The sequence below is a fragment of the Dermochelys coriacea genome, chromosome 14 (assembly GCF_009764565.3).
Source record: "Dermochelys coriacea isolate rDerCor1 chromosome 14, rDerCor1.pri.v4, whole genome shotgun sequence".
Taxonomy (NCBI): Eukaryota; Metazoa; Chordata; order Testudines; family Dermochelyidae; genus Dermochelys; species Dermochelys coriacea.
This window is the reverse complement of record NC_050081.1, coordinates 35,376,958-35,396,679: the sequence shown is the minus strand read 5'-3', so window position 1 is coordinate 35,396,679 and position 19,722 is coordinate 35,376,958. Positions and strand designations below refer to the sequence as shown.

Here is a 19,722-nt window from a genome sequence, read left to right as displayed (position 1 = left end):
AAGGCCAAAATTATGACAGGGTTCAAAAAAGAACTAGATAAGTTCATGGCGGATAGCTCCATCAATGGCTATTAGCCAGGATGGGCAGGGGTGCAATGTCATGATCTGAATGTCCCTAGCCTCTGTTCGCCGGAAGCTGGGAGTGGACAACAGGGGATGGATCAATCAATGACAATCCCTGTTCTGTTCATTCCCTCTGAAGCACCCGGAACAGTCACTGCTGGAAGACAGGATACTGGGATAGATGGACCATTGATCTGACCCAATATAGCCATTCTTACATAAATAATAATAATAATAATAATAAAGTTTAGCACAGAAACTCCCCAAGATAATGACCTCTTGAGATAGCGATGATGTGAGATAATCACCTTGGCAAATAATGCATTTCAAAAATCTTGGCCTACTAGGAAACATATATTTATATAAGTTTCCCAGTCACAAATCTAGCTTCTGGAGAAAGGTCACTAAAACATAGTCCAATGCTCTGACTGCTGTTGTTTATCATGCCACCGTTCACTCTGTTGCTCTGCCCCAATGGCCCTACACTGTCACCTTCTGTTGCCACTGTGACCTCTGTGAGTCGGTCTCTCGCGGTTCCACCCGACCCTCAGTGATTTCAGCTCTCAGTGGGGGGAACCTCGGTGCTAGTGCAAACTGGGCCGTCTCTTCCACAGAAACTCTGTCCCACAGCAGGTCTAAGCCCTTAGACCTGATTATCAGAGATTTCAGCTCTAGTGGTCACTTAACAAACCAAAAGACTAACTATGAAGCCTAATCAGCTCTGTCTTTAAACAGGGGAGAGGGGCAGGTGAAATAGTACTTTTGTGACTCAGGCAGACCATCAAGCAAAACACCTGTCCCCACCTTCTTTCTTGATGCCCTCTGTCAAAACAGGCTAAGTATAGTTCTACTGCTCTTTACTGACACAATAAAAATAACAACATTTCATTACCGCCCACCCCCGCATTCAAGTGATTTGTAACCCAACCCCAGCCTAAATCTATCACTTGGGCAACACAGCTCTGTTTGCTGGATATCAAGGTAGATTAGGTGTGAATAGAAATACAATCTAGTCCTGAAGCCTTTCCCCCCAGTCCCCAGCTCATCACTGGCTGTCAGGGAGAACTCATTTAGACTTTGCTTACAAATCATAATTTGAAATTACTAGGTTGGCCAACATCACCGAAATGAATGCACTGATGTGGTCATAAAAAACAAAAGCTATATAAGGAAGCTAGTCTGTGTTCATATTTTTCAAATCTATTATAGTTTTTCAGATACACGTATTTTATCATATACTTTATATGCTTTTAAAGTGTGTATTAATGTTTAAATTTCAATTCAAATTTCCAAACAATCATTAAATTGGTAACACTGAATGTAACTAGTTCACAAAATGGGGGGGGAGGAAATTCAGGGGGGGTGTACACCCCCCCAAGGGGGAATCCCTCAGCCTCTCCAGCTACCCCCACTGCCACAGCGACACTATTTTTAGCTCACAAGCTCAGTCAAAGTTTACAGGGTATGTCCACCCCAGCTGGAAATTCCACCTTTAGCTGCAATGTAGACATCCCCAAAGAGAGAGAGCTGGGGCTGTGTGTGTGGGATTCAGTGTGAGGGCAGAAGCAGAGCAGCTGAGCAAGGCAGTAGCAGGAGAGAGAGACAGTTTGTAGTGAAGGAAGTTCACAGGATCACCGGGCTTCCTCCGGAAAGCAGTGGGAAAGCTCCACTGCATGCGAGCTAGCAGGAGGAAGCAGATGCTGACTGTCAGCCGGGGTCTTAAGCAACAGTGGCATGATTCTCCCCTGCCCTGCCCCTTCTGCTGTCATTTACACCTGGGCAGAGTGGGGGTTAAACCTGCCAGCCAGAGTTCTCCTCTCACACCAACAGTGGCATTTAAATTAAATTAGCCCTCACTTTGCATGGATGTGAATGCTGACACAAGGGGACAGGCAGGGGAGAATCAGGCCCGATGTGCATTATAGCAGTGCTTCTCCAGCGATCTGATGTGGGGGATCGGCAATTTTTTTTCCCAGTGTGCACAGACTGGCAGCCAATGGCTCGCGGACTGACACCGGTCCGCGGACCACCACTTCGAGTAGCATTGCACTGGAGGGAACATAGTGGTGACCAGGGGCACTGAAAGGGCTGCCACCCCTTCCTCCTGCCCCAGCTTTCAACCACTGCCAGGGACTTCTGCCCTTAGCTCCACTTTGTTCTATTCACTAATGTTTTGGCCACTTACTCGCTTAATTTCTGTCTTTCCTCCTGGTTTCTGCTCTCCGCAGGATACCTTGTGGGCTGTTGTCATCAGTCTGGAATCACAGAATCATAGAAATACGGGGTTGGAAGGGACCACAAGACCTCATCAACCCAGGCCCTGAGCTGTGGCAGGACCAAGTAAACCGAGACCATCCCTGCCAGATGTTTGTCCAACCTGTTCTTAAAATGCGCCCCCCCCCCCAGTGATGGGGATTCCACAACCTCCCTTGGAAGCCTATTTACAGTTCTCTTTGGAGCAGCCCTTAACAGATTGGAAGGCTGTTCTCAGATCCCCTCTCAGCTTTCTTTTCTCAGGACTAAACATGCCTAGTTGTTTTTTAACCTTTCAGGTCAGGTTTTTTCAACCTTTGATCATTTTTTGTTGCTCACCTCTGGACTCATCTTTCCTAAAGAGGGGCACCCAGAATTGCACACACTACTCCAGCTGAGGCTTCAGTGCAGGACAATTACATCCCATGTCTTACACAGAACATTCCTGTTAATACTTCCCACACTGATATTAGCCTTTTTCACAGTTCTGTTACATTGTTGACTCCTATTATTATTTGTGCTCTACTATGACCCCCAGATCCTTTGCAGCCGTACTACCTCCTAGCCAGCTATTCCCCAATTTGTAGTTGTGCATTTGACTTGCATTTCCTAAATGAAATACTTTGCACTTGAGTTAATTGAATTTCATTTAGTTGAATTCGGACCAATTCTCAGCCTTGGTGTCCTACAAGTGGAAGCTGCAAAGGAAGCAAAGGCCGGCTGTAGGGAGAGCGTGAGCCGCAGAGCTATAAATTCTCTTTCAGCCGTGCCACATCCTGTGCAAGGGCTTCGGAAACAAACTAAACAATTCTACCGTTAAAAACAGCCACCACCCAAAATCCCCTTGCAACTCTGCACTTATGGTGCAAAGTCACTTTAACTGGCTGAGAGTGACCTGGAAGAGCTGGAGATCAGTCACACAGACAGTCACTGCAGCCGAGTGCAATGAGACCTTCAGCCTTGATACTCTCAGGGAGAACCCAGGCCCCACTTAAGTCAGCGGCAGAATTCCCATTTGTCCTCAGTACTGTGCTGTGATAGGTGGCTGGAGGATGGCTCCAGTGGTGTCCCCAATGCATCTCTGGAAGGACCTAGCCACAAGCATTCCACTCTCTGTTTGTTCTGATTTTGTACAGCACCTAGCGCAATGAGGCCCTGGTCTATGAGTGAGGTCCCTAGGCACTACTGTAAAACTATTACTCCTCCTCTTCCCCTCCTCACAGTCTATGCACCTCAGCTTCACTCCACACCTCCCCTCCTCCCTTCTGCCTCTGCATCTTATCTCTGGGCAATCTCATTAAAAACCATGGCTTTCATTATCATCTTTATGCTGACAACTCCTAGATCAGCCTATCCACTCTGGGCCTGTTTCTGTCAGTCCAAACGCAAACCTCCAGTCTGTCCCCCTGTCTCTGTCCTCACTGGTATCCCACCATCAGCTTAAACGCAACACGGTTAAAACAAAGCTCCTACTCTCCTCACATCCGCCCTCCCACTCACCCTCCTTTCTCAGTCACCATGGGCAGCGCCATGGGGGTGGTCACTCAGGTCATGAACTGGGCGTTGTCTTCGATTCAGCCTTCTCTGTAGCCCCACACTTCCGAGTCATGTCTGAATCTTACCACTTTGTCCTTTACAAAATGTCTTCAAGATCTGGCCTTTCCAATCTGGTAATACAATTGACAGAGTTCAGCAGAAAAAGAGCAGTCTGAACTCGTCCCTTGCCTAACCGTTGCCAAATGGCAGTGGCTGGATGGCACCGTGGCACAGGTAGATTAACTATGCAAATCCCAGGGGAGGGTCAGACTTTAGGGTTTCTGCAGCCAGACACCACGTCTGGACTAGAAACACTATGGCAACAGAATAGGAAATCTACCTCCTGAGGTCGACAGAAGCAATGTACCCTGGACCTAGCGCTGTCTTCGCCGGGGGCTAGGTTGGCTTAGCGCCATCTCTCAGGGGTATGGATTTTTCACACCCCTCAGCAACGTAGCTGGGTCGACCTAATTTTCAAGTGCAGACCTGGCCTGTGGCTGTGGGCCTGTTAGAGCTCCTGCCAACCTGGAAACTCCATGAGCAAACACTCATTTATACAGGGTCCTCCCCCATAAACTTGCACAAGACATACAGATGGTACATTGGGGTGGGGCTGAGAGGCTGGTGCTGGCACAGGACAGAACCTGGGTTGTTTGGTGTCCTAACTGTGTATTTGCAGACTGTCCAATATTGGGAATTGTTTAGAAAGTGTCACCTTAACTTAGAATTTCCAGGCTTCTGAACCTTGGTGGGTTTTGAGAAAACTACAGAATTCCTTTAGTACGGGGAGTTTTCCCCTCCAGTGACACTTCTCTCCCCTGCAACCTTTAGCTCCAGTTTAACAAAAGCGCTCCCCTCCCCCCAGTCTAGAAATTTCCTCAGGTCTTTGAGAATGGTGCAGCGGGGAGGGACTTTTCAAGGTTTGTTCTGTAGCAGGAATTTTTGCAGTGTTTTACTGTCCAGATCAGGCCCAGATGGGGCTGAAAATGTCTCCACTGCACTCTGCCCTCGTCCCTTCCCTTCAGGTCCTGCTGAAATAGCAGCTCAGCCTGGCCCAAGACTCTGGCCCTTTGTACTCCATAGTGGGAGGTGGGTGAGTTAGTATCTGCAGCAGCTGAAGGGTTAAAGGAAACCATCTCTAGTGTGTGGGGAGCTGCAGCCCCGGCACTTCTGCAGGGAGGGTGTTTGTGAGAAGAGGGGAAGCGCCCCAGCAGCAGAGAACAGCACAGCAAGAGCTAGGACTAGCAAAGTCTCTTTCCATATAGAATAAACGTATGGGCTCAAAGTCTTAGAACTGGAGGATGGAGCTTCATGCACTGAAAATGGGAGCTCAGCTCTGTACCTGCTTCTGCCCTGGAGACTGCAGAATGTGCCCCCGAAGGGCCTTGCTGCACTGGCTCATTGTGGGCATAGACCCCCCATGGGCCCCATCCTGCAGCCCTGGGTCATGTGAGAATGAGAGCTGCCCTGCCGTTGGAGAAGCGCGTAGTGATGGCATTGTGGAAACTGGCTACTCCAGACTACTACCAATTGGTCATTAACCAGTTCGGAGCGGGAAAGTCAACTGTTGGACTCTGAAAGTCTGACTCTGGGCAACGTGCGTGTGTGACATTGTGGCTTTGCACAAATGGGCTTCCTTAACTGCCACTTCACTCTGCCACTGCCTCTTCCTCCTCAGACCACACACAACAGCACCCTCTGCCTCACCACCACAGCCCTAATCCCAGCCAAGTGCCGAGGGCAGGCCAGAGGGCAGGGGCCTGGAGAGTGAGCCCAGCCCACACTCATCCTGCAGTGCTGTGTCCTGTCCCATGGGGCTGTGCCTGGCTTCCCATTGCAGGCTGAGTGAGGGGCAGGCTCACACTACAGCCCCCCTCCCCTTTGCACCAGGCTGGATTTAGGGTCACAGTGCAGAGGTGTTTCAGAGTAGCAGCCGTGTTAGTCTGTATTTGCAAAAAGAAAAGGAGTACTTGTGGCACCTTAGAGACTAACAAATTTATTTGAGCATAAGCTTTCGTGAGCTACAGCTCACTTCATCGGATGCATCAGTAGAAATGAGTGACTAGCATAGACACTTCCTACATCAGTAGAAGGGTTTTACAATCAGTGCAGTAAATTCACCTCTAGGAGAGGCACTAGCTAGGGCAACAAAGAATTCTTCCCTTGACCTATCTGCATCTACATCAGGGGTTAGATCGACCTAACTACATCACACAGGATGTGAAACTTTTCACAGCTCTATGCAATGCAGCTAGGCTGACCTATGTTGTAGGTGTAGACCAGGTCTCAGGAAGAATAATGGTATGTCTACACTACAGTCACTACTACAGCAGAGCTAAAGTGCTACAGCTGTGTTGCTGAAGTGCCATAGTGTAGATACATCCTGCATTAATGGAAGTGTTTTTTCCATCATTCTAGTTAATCCCCCTTTCTGAGAGGCCGTAGCCAGGTCACCAGCAGAATTCCATTGTCTGCACCAGGGAAAGCCTTGCGTAACTCGAATCTTGCGTAAGTCGGAAATATATCCCCGTACGTTACGCCAAAATTACCAGAACTCGAAAATCTTATTTCTAGCTTACGGAACTTTTTCCATAAGTGCAAATTTGTGTAAGTAGGGTCTTGCGTAACCCGGGGAGCATCTGTATATGGATTCAGATTTTGTGGTACAGGGACTGTTTCATTGGATTTGGAAAAAGAACCATTGGGAAATAGCTGAGGGTGGAAATTTGGTCCAAAAGGAAAATTGGAAATTTATCTCTGATTGGTTGAAAGAACACCTGGGAAAATTAAAGGTAAGACATACTAAAAGCCATCAAAAGGAAGAAGGGATTGAAAAATATCAGAATGTTAAAGTGGATGCTTTAGCTAAATTAGCGAAAAAGGAACCTTTGGGGGTTATGGTAAGAAGAGCTCACAACATAAAATAGGAGGCTGAACCTAAAGATGGGGAACCTGGAATATGAAAGGGGGTTTATGCAAGAAAACAGGAGAGGTAAAGTGGGTACCTGACAAACTTCAAAGAGAAGAGATCATTAACCTGTGTTACTCTATGGCCCACCAAGGAATAGAAAATACTCTCTTTTAAAGTAAAAATAGATTGGAATACGGCCGAAGGTGCGAGAGGACATAGAAAATGTGGTTAAAAACTGCATAAGATGTGCAGTAGACGGGAATAGACCACCGAATTTGGGACCCTTGTGGCACCAAAGAATTGTAGGGCCACGAAGTAGAATACAGGTTGATTATATTAAAACCCAAAGAGGGAATCAGTATTTATTAGTGGTAATAGATTCTTTTTCTGGCTGGGTGGAGGCAATTCCCACCAGGAATCATACTGCAGAGACCACCGCCAAGAAGTTGTGGAAAGTACTGTTTTGTAGATATGGGACTCCAGAAGTAATTGGTTCAGATGATGGAGAACATTTTGTAGGAAAAGTAATTAAAAAAATATTAAAAGCTTTAGGAGTAAAGCAACAACTACATATCCCCTACCATTCTCAATCGTCAGGGATAGTAGAAAGGATGGATGCAAATGCAAATCATGCACTCATGCTGAAACACACTCCAGCCAACAAAGCGAAACCCGCTCGCGGGGCTGGAAGTATTTTGTCGGCAAAAGTGTCGACAAAGAGCATTTACACACACCGGCTTTTAATGACATTGACACAGCCTTGTCACTAAAAGTCGGCGTGGTGTACACAAGCCCGGTGTAAATCAGGGCAGAAAAAAAAGACTGGTGCCTAAAGAGAATTCCTTTCCTTATTCCACTGTGCATCCCAAGCACCGCTGTGCTTTTCAGGCTTGGAGGGAAATGTTCCATTCTAGGGAGAATGAAAGGCCATTTGGGAAGTGATGGCCCAGAACCCTGCAGACAAGGGCCTGGATGCGGGCTGGACTCAGCCATTGGTATCAGCTATTTCTTTTTAGTCATTCACACGGATTTTGGGTCCTGGCTGACATGCCAGCCATCAAGTAAAATGCTTCCCTGTGGCCTTTTGACATACACAGAGGTATCTCACTGCCAAGTCGCTCTCCTAGGAGGGGAGGGGGAAGGCTGCAGGGTAATCTCCCACCTCCATGCAGCCAGGGGCCAATGCTTGCCACTGCCATTCTGGAGCCTCCACATGTATGTATTGACAAATAAAATTGGCAGAATTTTAAAATATTGTGCACAGAATTTTTATTTTTTTTTTGGTACTGAAAGCCCTCAGGAATATGGCATGCTGGACAATTGTGGGGTGGGGGGCTGTGAGGGGGTGCTGGGCAGTGCAGGGAGTCTGTGGGTCGGAGGCCACTGGGCATAGGGATCAGGGGTGGAGATCTCTGGGTGAGGAGCCACTGGGCATGGGGGTTGCTGGGTTTAAGGGGGTGGGGGAACCTGGGCAGGGTGGCAGTGTGGCAGGCACATGGGCAGCGCAGGGCTGGGGTTGGGGGTACGGTGCTTCTCTTTCCCACATCTCTGGCTCAGTCAGCCCAGACAGCTCCAACTTTTGCACCAGTGCTGGTCGGGTGACCAGATGTCCCAATTGTATAGGGACAGTCCCGCTATTTGGGACTTTCTCTTATATAGGTGCCTATTACCGCCTCCCCTGTCCTGATGTTTCACACTGGCTGTCTGGTCACCCTAGTGCTGGTAACATGAGACCAGACATGCTGCAGGGAGCGGGGTTGATCGCTAGGACCCGGGAGCGGCTGGGGGGAGGCTCTGGGGGGAGCGATCGCGGAGCTCAGGCCCGGCCGCGGGAAGTGACTCGCAGCCGCTGCGGCGACTCTGGCTCCCGGCGAGATCCCCGAGTCCCGGCGGCTGGTGCTGGGAGCCCGGAGCCCTGGCTGCAGCCGGGAGAGGAGAATCTCCAGCCGGGCCCTTCCCGCGGCTCCCCGGGAGCCTCCCCCAGGGCAGAGCCCCCAGCCCGGCCAGGGCCCCCTTCCCGGCCCGGCCCCTGCCCCGGGGGGCCCCGCTCGGAGGGAAGGTGAGAGAGACCCGCCCCCCCGTCACCCCCGGGCTGCAGGGGGCGGGTTTGGCCCCAGGCTGCTCCCCGCGGAGCTGGCTGCGATTCCCTGCCCCGGGGCCCGGAAAGCTGCCGCCAGTTCCCGGTGTGTGCGGGGCGGGAGCAGCCCGGCCGTGCCGTGCTGGGGGCTGGGAAAGTGACATGTGGGGGGACTGAGGGGGAAGAACCGGGTATAGGCCGAAGGGGGAAACCCAGGAAAGGGGCTGCAGAGGGGATAAAAGTTCCCCCAGATGGGCTGAGCCAGCTGCAGTGGTTGCAAAAATGGGGGGCATTGGGGCTTTTCCTCCCCCCCCTTTCCTAGGATTTTAGCTCCCATTTCCCAGGGCCATGTCCTTAGGCGCAGTGCATCGTAGTGCCCTGACAGGGCTGCTCTCCCTTTCCATTAGATGTTACTGAGGGGACTTGATCCAGTGAAATATTTACAGACACCCCTGCACAGATCTCACTGTCTCACCTGCTTTGAGTATTTAAAAGAATCGGGGTCTCAGATCCTGTGTCTGCGTAAAGCCGCCCAGTGCTTCATCGGTGTGTCCTAGTCACTGTCCCTCTTCCCCTGAAAAAAAGAAAAGGAGTACTTGTGGCACCTTAGAGTACTTCTCACAAAAGCTTATGCTCAAATAAATTGGTTAGTCTCTAAGGTGCCACAAGTCCTCCTTTTCTTTTTTGCGAATACAGACTAACACAGCTGCTACTCTGAAACCTGTTCCCCTGAGTTTGACTCCCCTTGGAATCCAGTCTGGACGGTTTCACTCCTTTAGGTTAGTTCCTTCTGAAAAGATTCTTTTTATTACTCTGAGCTCTTCATCCTAAACTTCATTAGCATTGTGCGGAGGGATGTCATTGTGCCATGGAATTTCTATTTTAATGGCAAATAATCATGGGAAATATTAATAGTTGTGATCATATCTCACGGTGACACTGTAACAGTTCCTGTTTCTATTGCAATGTTGTAAATTGAGTTCAATGCTGACTGATTTCATGGGCTGGTCTGAAAACTCCTTCAATTTCCTTTGCTTTAGCCAATTGTTCCTTTGTCTCTCTATCCAGCACCCTAGTGCTTTATCCCATGTCCCATTTATGTACAGAACTTGGTTCCCAAATATTCACTAACAGCCAGAAGTTTCAAGGTTAAAGGCACCTAAATACTTTGTAACTAGTGGCCGAAATCCTTTTAAAAATCTGTCCCTAAGGGCCTTAGAGTGTTTCCTATACAGGGCTTCTCAAAAGGAACTTTGTGGTATTTTTTTTTTTTATTTAGCATAGATATGAAACCCCAAGACAGATTGTCAACCCCAAGAATTCAAACCCCATGGGTTATGAACCCAACAGTCTAGAATTGAAAAAGAAAGAAAGAAAGAAAGAAAGAAAGAAAGAAAGAAAGAAAGAAAGAAAGGTTTTTCTTTTATTACTTTTTTTGTTTGAGCCTTTGGGGTGTACTAGCTACATAGGTTTACTGCTACCCATTCCAAAGGGTCCATATATCTAGAATGGTTGTACAATGCTGTAACATCCGATGCTATTTTACACTTCTGGGAACGTGTGAGTCCCCTCCCGCACTTGCAATTGAAAATTGATTTTAAAACCTTATTTCTGTAAGTAACCCCCCATCTTGCACACTCTGAAGTGCCCACTTGACTTTCCTTTGAGTTCATTTATTGCATGCATTGATGTGGATTTTTCTGTCACATTGTTTGTACTTCTAATCACCTATTTAAGTTCCCAGCCTTTTATGGATGCTACATTTTTTTGTTGTGATACATTTCAGGGATGTTCTTCCTTCTGGCACATGTACCGATTTGTACGGCCAAAGTCAAATCATTTTTAGAACAAATTGCTCTGTTTCTCCTCTGCATTGTTCAGCCCAAGGGGACACCGTGCTGACCTCACCCTTTCCGTTATGACAGGTTTCAGAGTAGCAGCCGTGTTAGTCTGTATTCGCAAAAAGAAAAGGAGTATTTGTGGCACCTTAGAGACTAAGACTTTTCTTTTTGCGAATACAGACTAACACGGCTGCTACTCTGAATAGTCTCTAAGGTGCCACAAGTACTCCTTTCCTTTCTGTTATGTTTTCGCAGTGGGCTAGCTAATGCGGGTTAATTGCCCCATGGTAAATACGCCCATTTTTTATAGACGCAGACTCTACCGCTGATTCCGATGGTAAATGACCCATTATTGTTCATGGCCAGAAAACTCTGATCCTGATTGGGTGGCTACTACTCCTGTTCCTTTGCCAAGCGCTGCCTCTGAATGTCTGCGCCTGTTTGTGGGGGCATCATGGAAAAGAAATGAAAACATTTAAAACTAAAGAATTAGCACTCTCCCACCACCACCAATTTCCCACATTCCCTTTCCTTTATTTCCTCACAGCTTGTGTGCATGGTCTGATGCTAACAGTGTAAAGTTGATGCAAATAAATCCCAGGGCTTCAAACCCCTGTGTGGACGCTCTTATTCAGAAGAAAGGTGGCCTTAATTTCGACAGTGGTAGTCAGGGCAACCTCAGACAAGTGCAGGAGACCTTCCTCCCAACACTGTAAATAGTCAGGCCTTAGATGTGGATTTTTCTACCACATTGTTTATACTTCTAATGGCCTATGTATTACCATTTTTGTTATGATCCATTTCAGGGATGTTCTTCGTTTTGACACGTGTACTGATTTGTATGGCCAAAGTCGAAGAATTTTTAAAATGAATTGTTCTATGTGTCCTTTGCATTGGTCAGGCTGGGGGACACAGTGTGCTAGCCTCAACCTTTCCTTTATGTTTTCACAGAGGATTAGCTAATGCAGTGTAGGTACCCCATGTGAATAACACCCATTTTCTTATAGACACAGACTATGCTGCTGACTCTGATGTTAAATGACCTGTAATTATTCATGGGCTGAAAACTCTGATGCTGATTGTGTGTCTCCTGCTCCTGTGCCAGGCGCTGCATCTGCGCCCATTTGTGGGGGTGTCATGGAAAACAAATTAAATCTTTTAAAAGTAAAAGAATTAGCAGTCTCCCCTAGCCCCCCTAACCAATTTCTCTTATTCCCTTCCCTTTACTTCTTCAGGGCTTGTCTGCATGGTCTGATGTTAAAGGTGTGAAGTTAATCCACATGAATTCCAGAGTTTTAAACCCTTGTGTGGATGCTCTCATTCAGAAGTAAAGTGACCCCCCCCAACATTATAAATCATCAGGTCTTTGATCACTTCTTGAATATTTTTTAAGTATTGTATAGTCCAGGTGTAATGCACATGCGATTTTGCAAGTCCAAAGAGAAGCAGTGGGGTGCTCATCTCATCTTCCCTGAGTATTCCCGTGTGTAGAAACGCCATTAGGATATTTCCCAGGTATCAGCTTTGGTCTGACAGAATTTCAGTACATGGGTTGAGGTGGAAATGTAAGGTGATCTCACTCCTCTTCTCTCTCCTGCAAAGGACAGTACATCCTTCATGAGCAGGAGAGCGAAGGTCAGATAGTGTCATGGTAGATCCTGCTGTGCGCACAGAGGGTATTGGCCTGGCTGCTCGGTGATCCCCTTTATAAGGAACACAGACCAAGTGGCGGCACTCTTGTCCCATGGGCGTAAACTATAAAGACTCCTTTGATCTCTTGCCCTAGTGAGAGTGTGCCCTGAGGGCGACACATTGCACCAGAGTCCTCCATGGCTTCATTCAGAGCCGTTCCAGAGCATGGAGACTGTGAGTGTCCTAAACATCTATCTCCCTTCCAACCTCTGATGGCCTCAGCTCTTTGGTGAGTAAAGAAGGAGCGGCCGGGCCAGGTGCCATGTGCACAGTGAAAACATCCGATGCAGCTTTGGAAACAAATACAGAGCATGTCTGGTAACTGCCCCACCCTACTTCTGGATGCTTTGGAGCAAGATCAGCCTTGTGCTGAGACACAGCATGACAATGTGTAAAGTGAGCTTAGTATATTTTTGTTATACCTGAGAGACTGTGCCTCACAGCTTTGTGAGCATCACACTCACAGACAGCGATATGACCACCCTCACAGGGGCGGCCCATCCATATAGGCAAACTAGGCAGTCGTCTAGGGTGCTAAGTTAAATGGGGCACCAAATTTGAGGGGAAAAAATAAAATTAAATAAAAAATTAACCCCCCCCGAAAAAGATGAAAAAAATACAAATAAAATAACAAAGGTGTCATTATTTCAATTCTTGTTCGTGTATGGAGGGAATATGAATTATAATTAATTTCTCTACATTTCTGAGAATTTATTAATATGTCAAATATTTTATTTACTGCAAAAATAAATAATATTTTAGTGATTTTTTTTCCAGTTTGCGATATAGGGTCAAGATGACCCACTCCGCAATTTTGAGAAGCAATAACTCATCCACAATGAAACACTTCCGCCAGCCGCAAGAGCAGCAATACTAGTGACACCTAACTGAAATATACATCAAGGTCGCATAGACAGAAGTTCATGTAGAGCGGAGCTATCGCGAGTTGATACATGTCAAACGGTCATTTTAACATGTCAGAGGTAGATGGTTAAGAATTGAGCGAATACTGTGGAAAATTGTGTTTCTTGGTGCCAAAGAATAAAGAATAACGTCTTTCAGCATTATAAATCCAAAATATGAGTATCTTTAAGCGTTGTTAAACCTTAGCGTTATTATTGAGCTGTATAATTATGAACTTTTCTTTGTTATAACTGGTTCACATGTAATAAATAAGGTCCATAAAAGAAAAGTAACAGTGTTAATGCTTAATAAACTACGAAAGTGATGATGTCACACTCCAAGTGGGTAACCGTGAGGAAGGGGATTACTTTCCAAATAACGAGTGTTGGGTTATGACGTCAAAAAAGGTCATTTTGTTTCTATGTACATGTAAATGCTGTAACTAATTGTTTTAATAGGTAAGTGAGTTATGTTACTAATCATTGAACCTTTAAGCAGTGAAAAGACGTGTTGGGATGGCTGCAATGTGGTTTAAATCGCCAACCATGTGGTGGGTGTGTCAGCCATCCTTAACGCTATAATGCTTGCAGTCGGGAGCACAGTACATAACAATATTCAAATGTCCCATGGCAGAAAGAGGAAAAAGAAAACCCTTAGGAGCTGAATATTGGAAACAAAAGGCTGAGATGGAAAAGGACCAAGCAAAACAGCAGGGATCCTTCCAGAAATATCTTCTCTTTAATCCAAATAAAGATGGAAGCAGTTCACAACATTCAGATGAAGGACTTTTACTTGGAGAGGAGGTTAGTTCACATCCGCATGAAAGCAGTTTGGAACATCAAGATGATGGAAACTTCTAGATGAAGGCAGCTCACAGCATCAAACTGATATGGAAGTGGAGAAAATTTATTCACCTTCAGAGAGACATGCAGAAATTGAAGTAAATGAAGTAAAAGGAAGAAAGGATGAGGAAGTTACAAACAAGTTACAGTATGGGGACCCAGTTTCATTGCCCACATGTGATGACAGGGTGCGGCAAATTCTCGTGGAACATGACCTGAACAAGTTCATGAATTTTCCTTCCCTAAGGATGGAAATAAAAGAAAATTCTCTGCTCAGCATAACAAGAGGAAACTCATTAATGGGGAAGAAATTAATTGAAACTGGTCACAATATTCAGTGCCGAAGGACTCTGTGTTTTGCTTTTGCTACAAGTTGTTTAGAAATCAAGCAATTGGTACACCAATTACTGAAAAAAGAAAAGGAGTACTTGTGGCACCTTAGAAACTAACAAATTTATTTAGTCTCTAAGGTGCCACAAGTACTCCTTTTCTTTTTGCGAATACAGACTAACACAGCTTCTACTCTGAAACCTGTCATTTACTGAAAATGGTTTGAAGGACTGGAAAAACATATCTTCAATTCTCTCTTCACATGAAAGAAGTACAGAACATTTGCAATGTTTTCAAAATTGGAAAGAACTTGAATTATGATTGAAAAAAGGAAAAACTATCAATGAAGAAAATGTATGTGTGATCAAGGAAAAAGAAGAATATTGGCAACAAATATTAGAGCGTCTCATTGCTTTAGTGAGATTTCTCAGTGGGAAAAATTTAGCATTCTGCGGCCACGGTAGAAATGAAAAATTATAACTCCAGGTAATGGAAACTTTTAAAAATGTGTTGAATACCTAGCTTTGTTTGATCCAGTCATGAAGGAGCATCTACGTAAAATAACTGATCATGAAACACAGGTTCATTACTTAGGAAAAAATATGCAGAATGAACTGATTCAAATCCTAGCAAATGCCATTAAAAAGAAAATTGTAGAAGCTGCCCTTCTGCAAAATACTTTGCAATAATACTGGACTGTACACCAGATGTGAGTCATGCTGAACAAATGACGATGATCATTCGTTTTGAGGACATGGAAAAGTCTGTAGATGAAGATCATGTTGAAATGCTCATAAAGGAACATTTTTTGGGTTTCGTACCACTGAAGGAGACGACTGGAGCATTTATGACTGAAGCGATTCTACAAGAGCTTGAAACAATGTCATTATCTGTTGAAAATTTACGTGGCCAAGGCTATAATAATGGGAGTAATATGAAGGGTAAAGACAATGGTGTGCAAAGGAGAATGATGGAAATCAATCCTACGGCCTTTTTCGTTCCTTGCAATGAGCATTCTCTGACATTGGTTGTCAATGTTGCTGCTAGATGCTGTTTGGAGGCAATCAGTTTCTTGGACCTGGTGCAATGTGTTTATGTGTTTTTTCTCAGGCTCAACATGCCATTGGGAGATTCTGACTCGCCATGTGAATTCTCTCACTGTTAAACCACTTAATCAGACAAGATGGGAGAGTCGCATTGATGCTTTGAAGCCTCTTCGCTATGAACTTGGAAACATTTATGATTCCCTAATTGAAATTTCTGATGATACTACCTTTACTGGATCATCTGGCAGTACGGCACGTTCAGATGCAAAATCTCTTGTAAATGGCCTTTCCAAGTTCAAATTTGTGACTTCATTTATTTTGTTGTATAATATCCTTTTCGAGATTAACCTCAGTAGTAAGCAGCTTCAGGAAAAGAACCTGAACATACATTCTGCTATCAAAAACTGCAGAAAACTAAAAATATTCTGGAGGAATTCAGAAGTGATGAAGGGTTTGGAAGAACACTGGTAAATTTTCTCGAGCTTGCTGAAGAAATAGACTTTCTGACACAATTTTAACCAGAGCCAGTTTTTTGCATTTGGCAAAAGAAACAGCAGTTTTGGTATGAAGGACGAGACACACCCATTCAGAACCCAAAACAAAGGTTCAAAGTGAATTACTACTTCACAATCCTTGATACTATTCACTTGGTTGACGAAAATTTCAATAGATGCAGCAGCTAGAGTCAGTATTTGGCTTTCTATATGATATCCACAGCTTGCAAAAGAAAACAGCAAAACAGATAAGAGAATTTTGTATAAAACTGGAGTTGGCATTGACTCATGAAAATTCAAAAGAATTGATGCTACAGATTTGTGTAGTGAGCGTCAGGATTTTTCAAGACGACTTAGGAAACATTCCACTCCTGAAGAATTACTGAACTTTGTTTATGAAAATAAACTCTCAGACAGTTTTCCAAACATCTTTATAGCTCTGTGCATTCTTTTAATTTTGCCAGTTTCCGTAGCTAGTGGGGAATGTAGCTTCTGAAAGTTAAAATTGATAAAAACATATCTGCATTAAATATGGTGCACGAGAGACTTGTTGGACTTTCAACAATGTGTATAGAGCATGAAATAGCTGGAAAACTGTTTCTAAGGGTATGTCTACACTACCACTGGATCGGCAGGTAATGATCGATCTATGGGGGGTCGATTTATCGCGTCTAGTCTAGACGTGATAAATCAATCCCCGATTGCTCTGCTGTCGACTCTGGTGCTCTGCTGTCGACTCTGGTACTCCACTGCCACGAGAGGCGGAAGTGGAGTCGACAGGGGAGCGGCGGCCGTCGACCCTACGCCATGAAGATGCCACAGTAAGTCGATCGAGGTATTCACGTAGCTGAAGTTGCATACCTTACATCGAGCCCCCCCACCCCTCCCAGTGTAGACCAAGGCTAAAAGAACTAGTGTCTGAATTTTCAAAACTTAAACGAAAAGTCATGTTTTAAGAGCACAGAGTGTTTTTTATTCAAAGTGTTTTGTAAATACAGGTTAAAGTTCATTGAAGAGTTTTCTTACTTCTTTCTATATTGGATGTGGTAGAAATGGCAGTTAAAGCAGGATTGCGTAATGGATGGTTTTGGATTTCTAATAATCAAAATTATAATTAACATTTTTAATACATTTTTATTTGAAATTGGAATGAAATATCATCTAGCTGTCATGTACAAATCTATTCTGAAAATTTCGTGTCTTTATTTTATCTGATCTCAGAAACATTAGTTGGACAGAAGGACGGATGGAGAAACTGAACAATTAAGGCTCTGTTTAAAAGAAAATGCTTAAAAAACTTTAAAAGGAATAAAAGGGGCAAAATGTTTCCCAGTTTACCAAAAACCTCAGCCTAGATCTGCCGTGGGCGTTTGGGGGTAGGGGCGCCGATTGCATGGTTCGCCTAGGGCACCAGTTGCTGGCAGCTAGTCTAGGGCCACCCCTACATCCTCATGTACGACAGGGGTAACAGACAATGCTGTCTGTCTACGGTACATTTCCCTGGCAGAGCCTAGTTACAAGGGAAATATCCACAGGCAACCCCCTCCCTTCCCAGACACACACTGCTCCCAGCTTACATTGGATTTTTTAAAAAAGAGACAAACTCATGATCTTTTGGGCTCTGATTCTTGAGTGTTCAAGGTTGCCCTTGGTCTTGGTCTGATTTCCAGGCAGGTTTTAGATCTCAGCCACACTGGAGTCAGACCGGAGTCACTGCTGGCTCTGTCAGGGGGTGAGTGCAGATGGGCCAATGGGATCAGCCTCCGCCTGCCTGTCCCTGGAGGCTGCTGGGGGAATCCAGGGCAGCTCATTCTTCAGGTGTTGCCACCAGAGGGCTCTGGCTATATCTGAGGAAGAGGGGTTTACAATACAATGGGGGGGGCAATCCCTCAAAATGGCCCCTTTGATTCTGCTCTTTTTCTAGCATTTGGCTTAGAGATGCTGTTACTGGGAGGGTCTAAAGAGCCTGGGGGGAATCAGGGTGTGACATGGACTGAAGTCCCTTCTGTAACCTCCCCCATCCCCCCTCTCGCCTCGACAGGCTGAGGAATCACATCCACGTTTTGCTCAAGATCGTCCCGTCTTCCAGGAGACAGGGAAGGGAAATGTCTGTGATGGAGCCAGCTCAGGTAGGGGATTTTCAGGGAGCTGCTGGGTGGGGGGAGGTAGAGGCAGGGAGGAGACAGGGTGTGAGAAACTTGCTGATTTTCTGAGAAGGACCGTTCGTGATGGGGAGGGAGGGATATTCACCCATTTCAAAAACAGGACATGACCCCCTGCACAGGGCTGGAGCCTGGACCCACTAGCCAGAGGGTGCTGTGAAATACAAAGGGAAGCTCTTAGGATTCCTGTCCTTGGCTCAGAGCTCTGCTTCTCGTCTCAGCCTGTGGCTGGCAGGCGTGTGGGAAATGAGAAGACCCTGCCCTACTCCGTGTGTTGGGGTGGACAGGGAGCTCTCACCTACTCCCCAGCCCCTGAAGCCTCCTGGCTGCTCTGAGCAGGGTGGGGGTGGGATTCTTCTACTCTGGCCCTCCCAAAGGTTCACTTTTTTTTTTCCTTTCCTGTGAATAGTGGGATTGTGGCTGGGGCAGCAAGTGCTGAGTGGGGGACTCTTGTTGTTTCAGATGCTGGTGACCTTCGAGGAGGTGGCTGTGTATTTCACCCAGGGGCAGGGGACTCTGCTGGACCCCGCTCAGAGAGCCCTCTACAGGGACGTCATGCAGGAGAACTACGAGACGGTGACCTTGCTGGGTAAGGGATTCCCGTCCCCTCGATTATTAGAAGCAATTGAGTTTGTATGTATGAATCTCGTAAGATTCTTCCCTCGTCATTTAGATCAGAGGGGAATGTTTTGCGTAATGAACAGTTGCCCTGTGAGAGAGTCTTGCATCTCCGTGCCCTCTCCAGTGAGACATGGTGTCAGAACTTAATGGACATGCTAGCTCATCTCCACTCCTCCATCTTTCAGAGGGGCAGAATTCATTTGTTGTCCTTTCTGTATTGATCCCATTCACACACACAATCCTTGTTTACCTCCCTTCTTGGGAATAGCTCCAGCTGTTGGGAAGGCTTAGAAATAGGCAGGGGTTTAACACCAGAGCTGTGTGCATCAGCAAGGCCCCTATACTGCGCAAATCCTGGGAACACCTAGTGAGAGTTTAAAAATTCCCCTCACCTCCCCAGACATCTGCCTCTCCCAAGGGGGCTCAGCGACCATGTTCCCGTCCTCTTGGGTTCCATGTTCTCCAGCAGAGCACAGGGACAGGTTCCGCTCACAGAATGTCCTTTGTGACAGACGCGCTCTCAATCCTCCATGCACCCTGATCTGGTTTGATTTCCCTTCCACCCTGCACAGGATTCTCCATTCCCAAACCTGAGCTGATCTCCCATCTGGAACGAGGGGAGGAGCCGTGGGTCCCGGATCTCCAGGCCTCCGAGGAAAGAGAGAGCCTCGGAGGTGCCCGCACAGGTGAGGACTGACACTGAAACCATCTGGGGAATGAAGAAAAAGTTGAGAATCCTAAAAATGTGATGTTAGTAAGCGTCCTTAGTTCTTCTTCATGTCACCCAGGGCAGCGCTGTAGTCAGCAGATATTGCTCACGGCTTTCCACCTGTCCTGTTAGCTGCAGGAGTTTACTTCCCAACTTTTCTTCCCTGTGAGTGTTTGTGTGGAATGTGGAGGCAAAATCCAATTGCTCAGTATTCGCAACTCTAGTGTGTCACGTTTTCCCTC

The 19,722-nt window shown here is 46.1% G+C and overlaps 5 protein-coding genes across 10 annotated transcripts in view; 1 reads left to right on the top strand and 4 right to left on the bottom strand.

Moving 5' to 3' along the window:
* Positions 1 to 19,722, bottom strand: part of LOC119843274 (zinc finger protein 850-like) — a 1,382,451-nt gene that overhangs the window by 58,788 nt on the left and 1,303,941 nt on the right. The gene's annotated exons all lie outside the window — the stretch shown is intronic.
* The window catches only part of LOC119842642 (zinc finger protein 239-like), a 1,225,455-nt gene that overhangs the window by 525,150 nt on the left and 680,583 nt on the right, over positions 1 to 19,722 (bottom strand). The gene's annotated exons all lie outside the window — the stretch shown is intronic.
* The window catches only part of LOC119843367 (zinc finger protein 664-like), a 1,158,238-nt gene that overhangs the window by 606,799 nt on the left and 531,717 nt on the right, over positions 1 to 19,722 (bottom strand). The gene's annotated exons all lie outside the window — the stretch shown is intronic.
* Positions 1 to 19,722, bottom strand: part of LOC119843338 (zinc finger protein 850-like) — a 621,437-nt gene that overhangs the window by 69,998 nt on the left and 531,717 nt on the right. The window lies entirely within an intron of this gene.
* LOC119842634 (zinc finger protein 879-like) overlaps positions 1 to 19,722 on the top strand; it is a 224,907-nt gene that overhangs the window by 203,402 nt on the left and 1,783 nt on the right. For 2 of the 4 annotated variants that reach the window (XM_043496730.1, XM_043496731.1), the window contains exons 2-4: positions 18,030 to 18,117; positions 18,613 to 18,739; positions 19,344 to 19,457. In XM_043496730.1, the coding sequence (XP_043352665.1) occupies positions 18,094 to 18,117; positions 18,613 to 18,739; positions 19,344 to 19,457 (265 nt within the window). In that variant the 5' untranslated portion in view covers positions 18,030 to 18,093. Of the gene's footprint in view, positions 1 to 8,448; positions 8,823 to 12,338; positions 12,603 to 18,029; positions 18,118 to 18,612; positions 18,740 to 19,343; positions 19,458 to 19,722 lie in introns of those variants that run through there. The other 2 variants (XM_038371031.2, XM_043496729.1) reach the window with 2 other exon arrangements.